Source organism: Aplysia californica, unplaced genomic scaffold (genome assembly GCF_000002075.1).
Source record: "Aplysia californica isolate F4 #8 unplaced genomic scaffold, AplCal3.0 scaffold00400, whole genome shotgun sequence".
NCBI classification, from domain to species: Eukaryota; Metazoa; Mollusca; class Gastropoda; order Aplysiida; family Aplysiidae; genus Aplysia; species Aplysia californica.
In genome coordinates this window covers 653,099-660,043 of record NW_004797670.1, presented here as the reverse complement: position 1 = coordinate 660,043, position 6,945 = coordinate 653,099, and the positions used below count along the sequence as shown (strand labels likewise).

At 38.3% G+C, this 6,945-nt stretch overlaps 1 protein-coding gene across 1 annotated transcript in view; it reads right to left on the bottom strand.

Moving 5' to 3' along the window:
• Positions 1-580: 580 nt before the first annotated feature.
• Positions 581-6,945, bottom strand: part of LOC101845347 (N-acetyllactosaminide beta-1,3-N-acetylglucosaminyltransferase 4) — a gene marked incomplete at its 5' end in the record, with an annotated part of 26,177 nt that continues 19,812 nt past the window's right edge. Inside the window, 3 exon segments of the mRNA XM_013085725.2 lie at positions 581-1,001; positions 3,657-3,800; positions 4,306-4,458. Coding sequence (XP_012941179.1) covers positions 903-1,001; positions 3,657-3,800; positions 4,306-4,458 — 396 coding nt within the window.

Genomic DNA, 6,945 nt, shown 5'->3' with positions numbered 1-6,945 from the left:
TGACTAAATGTTTCCATTAAGTTTATCTTTTTCTAAGATCCCAGTTCCTCTTTTTCTTTACAGGCCCCAACGGTTAAGTTTGAACTTCGGATGAGTTGATCTTTTTTTCTTTCACTACCCCGACGACATCAACTAACCCATAGTCGACTTACATACCACGACGTTTCTGGTGTAGCTGCTTGCCATTTGGTCAGAGCACGCTGGAAACTCGAACTCGAAGTCTATTTAATTTGTTTGTTGGGAGAATTGCTTACTTAAGATCTTAGCTTTTCTCCACGGATGCTGTATATCTTAAAGCCTGGGTTGGCTCTAACAGGCAACGTCGAAGTCCGCTTCGTAATTGTATCAAGCAAGAGTTGGGGGGGGGGTGTAAAGACATCTACAATTTATACACAAACACTCAAAGAGACAAACACATAGGCACACATAAAGACACAAACACACACACACACACACACACACACACACACACACACACACACACACACACACACACACAGACAATTTATTATTAACAGCTTGCAAACGTTCATTCAGATGAATGCTTGAGTTTGCAAGAAGAGAACACAAAATTCTGAACTTGACAGAACCTGAAAATCATTGATTTATTCTTTACAACCAATAAAGAGATTACTAGCAAGTTCTTCACTTGAAATTAAACTCTACCAAATTTCCCAAATAGGCTTTCAAGACCAACGTTATTTTCTTATCATTTTCCCTTCTTTCTTTTGGAAATAAAAGCAGCAATAAAAAGAGGAAACCATAAATCTTTCTAAACAGCAAACTGCTGTATGTAAAGCCGGCGGTGTCGTTGAAACTGGTCGCAGTTTACGTCACACACCGATGGCGCGGCGTCACACGTGTCAGATATGAAGTCACACCTGGTCTATGGCGTCAGTGGGTTACTCTGCCTCTTCTTCGGCTGCGAGCGCCGCAAAACTTCCCAGGGTGACCAGTGCCTCCTGGACCTCTTCCAGCTCTGGGTCTGACCGCTGGTCAAACTGTTCGGATTGTTGGAAGAAAAGATGTGTGAACAGATTGGTCATTGTAAACTATCGTTATAGCTGGTCAAACTGTAAGGATTGTTTAATACAGAAAAGATGTTTGAACAGACTTGATGTCGTTAAAAACTATCGTCAGTAACGGGTGTTGTTTCCATACTTGTTATGGAATTGAGAAGAACAGTATCAACTTTATAGGGTCATTTAGAACCAGCCCATGAAAAATGAAACTGCAGTGGCACACAAAATACGGGGGTGACGACATACAGTTAAAATCTACTACAAGGCAGTCAGTGGTAGAGCCGGGTTTTTTTTAAACTTCTTTTATGTGCAGTGTGGCACGGCCGCCTCGTTACGGACCTGCAGAGGGATCATCCAAGCCACATCCAAGCCAAAAGCAGAGACGAGTGGCTAAACAGATGGGCCAACGCTGGAAGACGAAGATCCCTCTTTGGGTACATGGACAAACCCAACCCCAATGACCCTTGAATCTCTTGTGTAGAGCCGACCAGACTTTGATCTTCAGGGCCCGCACAGGACACTTACACACCAACAAGCACATAAACAGAATAAACTCTATGTGGAAACCCCTTTGCAGACACTGTGACTAACACGAGGAGATCGTTGAACATCTTCTCCTTCAATGCCCAAACCTGGCAGTTCTTCGACGCAGGCTCCTACACACACCTACAGACTTACAAAGTCTGCTCTACTCTAGCGTTGACCAGATGACAAGGACATGTGGTTTTTTAAGGGAGGCATTGCGCTGCCAAGAGCGAAATGCTGGCAGCTAAAGGGATTTGAAAACACCAACATGTTAGAGGTAGCTACAGCAAATAAATAAATAAATGAATGAATGAATAGATTGTAAGAAAGAAAGAAAGAAAGAAAGAAAGAAAGAAAGAAAGAAAGAAAGAAAGAAAGAAAGAAAGAAAGAAAGAAAGAAAAAATAAAAAATAATGCTCTATTGTTGTTTAGAATTCTTTTAGAAGGTCATGATCCTCACATTACGTGTGCCACTGCAGTTTCCTATTTCTTGGAATTGCTCTTTGGCGCATCTATTATCTATTTGTGGTGGCCGAATTTTGCTATTCAAAAGGCTTTTAGCGGCTCCATCGAGCGACATGCGGTTTTCGCAAAAAGATTGTTTAAAATATTCTCTAGATCATGACGCCCTTCGTTTTTTCAGTTTTGAGACAGTTTTGCTGCAAAAAGCTAAATTTCTTTATTTCGCCGATCGCTTTGTAGGCCGACGTTTCTGTCTTTGTAATTTTAGAAAATCCGGCTTGAAAGTGATATTTTGCGAGGCGCATTTTGTTTTGAGAGTCTAGATCTATGAGAGTCTAGATTTAGATCTAGACCTTCTAATTTTTTGCATCTCTCAAGACTTATTTCTGCATTCCAGTAGAGTGTAAATATAGTAGGCCAATGACTTTCGGTTGATGTTAATGCACCGATTATTCCTTTAATCGAAAGGGGGCCCAGCTAGTTAAATATAAATGCACGACCTGTCTGTGCTGCAGCTGTTAGGCGCATGGATGTTTTACACAGGAGACCCGAGTTCGATTCCTGGAAGGGAGGAAGTTTTCTTCAATATCTCGGTTTTTCTGTTGGGTTGTTTTATTCTTCTCAGTCATAGTTGGCCCTGGCAGGTTGGGTCAAACTCTGCTTTTTAAAACAATCTAATGATCTAAACTGTGTCGATTTTTTAGGGGGACGGGATAAAGACACATAAATTACTTTTTTTAAAGGAAAAATTAAGACTCACCCGCAGAAACAATTGAAGGAAAAAAAAGAGGTAGGCACCCTTTGACCATTCGCAATCAGTAATGGAAACATTGACAGCAGTAATCGCAGCATCAGCAGCAACGACAGCTGCTTTCAGGAACAACGATAAATATTCCAAGGACGGACAATAACTCGGTTATCGTTGTACAGTGTTCAATACAACATTGAATTTTAGTTAGAGAAGTTGATAAGACTAGTTTTCTCGTTTTAAAAAGTCTAATCTTTAAAATACTTAGTATTTCTCATTTGACACATTGACTGATATTTCTCCTATTGCCAATTTTTTCACGTCCCTTCTGTGGACTTTTATTTTTTTTCGATGTTAGTTGAAATTGGCGAAAAGATACTCGAGATGTTGCCCTTTAACTTGGTCCTCATTGGTTTTTTTGTTAGTTTGTTTGTTTGCTGGGGTGTTGTTTTCTCTTTTGAGGGGTGGGTTGGCAGACAGTTCTTGGGAAGGCAGCATTAACTAGGACGACAATGTCAATGATAAAAACAAGTTGACAGCAAAAACCGATGGAAATAGATAATAACTGTTTCAACAACAAAATACACACTGCAACACTATGTAGATTGCAGAAACATCACCTCTTTACCTCTCCCCCAATCCTGCGTGACAAAAGAATACTATTTAATAAAAACACCCCATGAATTATTTTTTTTTAAACCGGCATCAACAACGACAGAAGATAATATGTATACAAATCAACGCTTTGCCCTTTCGAAGATGGACTTTAAATTCGGAGATCCCGCCTCTTAAATAACCTAATAGTGTTGACAAGGGCGTTAAACCTTACACATTTTCACAAAATAACACGGCTAAGAACAAACAAAAAAGAAAAGCAACCAACGGAAGGAATTACTTACCTCAGTCATATCACGCTTTCCCACAACAGCAGTCACCAGTGGAATAAAAGGCTGTGCCTTTTTGTAGACTTTCTTGATCTTCTTGAACGTCTTCTTGAACCATCCACGCTTCTGTATGTCAAGGTCACGCCTGTTCAGAGACTCCTGTTACAAGTAAACGACTGTCATGTTACAAGTGAGGGAAACGCTATGGGTCACTCTGGGTAATAATAGATAAAATAATTAGTAAAATAAATAAATAAATAAATACATAAATAAATAAATAAGAATCAACAAAATTGCGGATTGTTTCCTTTTTTCTTTAAGTTAAACGTCAAAGATAAACAAACATTTCAGTCAGACAGCTCTTGTCGCCAGACACCCCCCCCCCCCTTTACACACACACACACACACACACACACACACACACACACACACACACACACACACACACACACACACACACACACACTCATACACACACACACACACACACCACCACCACCACCTTCTTCCTCAACAAAAATAAATGAATTAACAATAATTTTGTTAAAATTACTAAAATCTTTCTTTTTTCAAAATGCATAATAAAAACTACAACCCCGTCTTTTATCCTAAATGTCGCCTAACTGATCCGCATTTACATAATCCCACCAGCCTCCTCTCTTACCTCTCTTACGAAGATTCCAGGTAGAATCCCGGGAGGAAGGTTAGGAACAGGGACTTTGGGTGGGTTTTTGAAGACATCTTTGACTTTGTTGAAAGCTTTCTTGAACCAACCACGTTTTACAATGTCAAGATCGCGACGTTGCTCCAGAAAATTCTGGAAGAAATAAGACGAACGCGAACAGAAAACAGTGATTTTATTGTAACCATTGCATGTGTGTGTATGTGTGTGTGTGTGTCTTTGTGTGTGTATGTGTGTGTGTGTGTTTGTGTGTGTATGTGTGTGTGTGTATGTGTGTGTGTGTCTTTGTGTGTGTATGTGTGTGTACTTATGTTTTGGGTTGTATTTTGTTCTGTTGCTGAGTATTCGTTTTGTTATTTGTTTCATATTGTTTTTACTAGCTGTGTGTTTCCAGTTTGTTTTTGTGAAAAGAGTGTGTGAGTCTGTGGAAAGGAGGGGGGGGGGGGGGTAATATGAAAAGTTTTTAATAGACTCCCTCTCAATTCACCCGTAATACACATCTTTTTAAATCATGAAATTGCACGCAAGAAAAGGATTGTTTGTGTAACATTGACTACCTAGCTTATAGTGCGGTCAAAAATTCGTGGTGCAACTGATTTTCAAATATCTCCTGAACTATCGAACACAGGTTCTCCAATTTTTGAACAGTGACTTGAATCGACATTTTTGTAAACACCTGCAAGCTGTATTCTAGAAAATTCCTTAATAAATACAAATAAAAAATCCAAGTGGGTGGTTTCTACAGATTTTTAAAGGTTTATAGCTGGGGCAATAAGCTTTTAATAATAGTAAGTCCGTCAGGTTTTTCTAATCGGGATATTTTGCTTATTGAACGCATTTTTTTTAGAGCCATTAGTGCAAAACTGTGTTCACTATAATAATAATTTCTTGTAATAAGTTTTGCAAGTAAGAAATTTCTTTGATGGGATGTGACGTAGGCCATATGCGTAATAAAAATGTGTGTGAGGAGCGCGAAGTGCTGTGAACAATACCATTTTACGCGTGTCAGAGATTTCATGTATTTTATACAAATTTACGAAGAAAAGTTTTTTAATCTAGCCCCATTTGTTCTAAAAAAATATGATTTCGTTAAGACAAATTAATGCAAACTGCTATGCAAAGTATGGATGACATTGATTCACCCGTTAAAGAGATATTTGAGGATAAGTTGCACCACGAATTTTTTACCGCATTATAGTGTCATTGCCGTTCGCTCTCCGCGTATAATCAAAAATCCGAAAATTCATTTTTTTAGAATCCGATTTTAACTAAAAATACCCTCATCTGTGATCTATTTTAATTTGGATGACCTATGAACAATGAAAGTCATAATATTTTCTTTTCACTTCCCTAACCGCGGATGAAATGTTTCCAGTTTCCTTTTTGCCCTTACCGCGTGAAATTCGAAGTTGAGATGGCCGTTTACGCTGATACTGTTTTCTTCACTTTAACAAAACATAAAGAATTAGTGAAAGAAGAGTGAATTCTTTAGTTGATTACCATATTTTGAATTATAATATGCACACACACAAACAATTTTGAACGCCTTTTTTCCTACATAAAATCTACTTTCATTTATTTTGTTGCTTATAGTTGTGTTATTCTCCAGCGTACTGCATTGCTCATCAAGATATTTTGATAACCAGTTGTGAATAATTATACTTCATGAAAAGCGAAGATATCTTCCTTCATATTGGCGACCTAGAATTCGACATACATGAACAGAGAAAAAAAATCCTAGGTTACAAACGCGGTTACGGCTGACGGTTTAGAGTGAGAAATCACACTTCTCTACCAGCGGATATCCACTCCAGGAATAATCACGTTTACAGCCCGGGACAAAAATTGATTACAAACGCGTAAAGTATAATATGAAGAAGAAAACAAATTAAATCCAAATTAAATGTCTCACATTAATTTACTTTTGCAATATCAAATGTCCAGCATTATGCAACGATTATTCAAATATTTGGCTCTATAACAAATTTTTTTCGCTGTAACTCAAAACGTGTGAAATGGATTATACACGGACAGCAAAACGCAGGGATGATAGTCTCTTCCTTCTTTCCTCTTTTCCAAAATCTTTCCAATCTGTTTTCTTTTTTTTATGCAGGCTTCGATCAAGACAAAAATTGTGTCATTTATGTCGCAACCCTCAACCCTTCCCTGTAAGAGACAATCTCAGATGAGGCAGATACACGGTCCTTGGAATAGACCGAGTTTTTTGACGAAAATCATCCTCCCTAAACTGGAATCGAATTCGGGTCTTCTATTTACAAAAACACATTTCTTCACCACGAAATCCGGTCCTGCTTCTTTACTTCTACAAAAAGAAAACAAATTTTTGCTTTTTAGGAAAAGGAATTGTTCGTTTCATTGCATGTCTAGAAACTCAAACAAATTAAATGGAAAATCAATAACAATTAAACTGGTACGAGCTTGGCTTGGTTCTTGGGCTAGAGAATAATGTATAGTGTTTCAACATGGAATAAGGAGACAACAACTTAAACACAGATATACGCACACAAACTCACACCCACACACACACAGACATACATACACACACTCACACACACATACACACACACACATACACACACGCCGACTTACACACACACACAC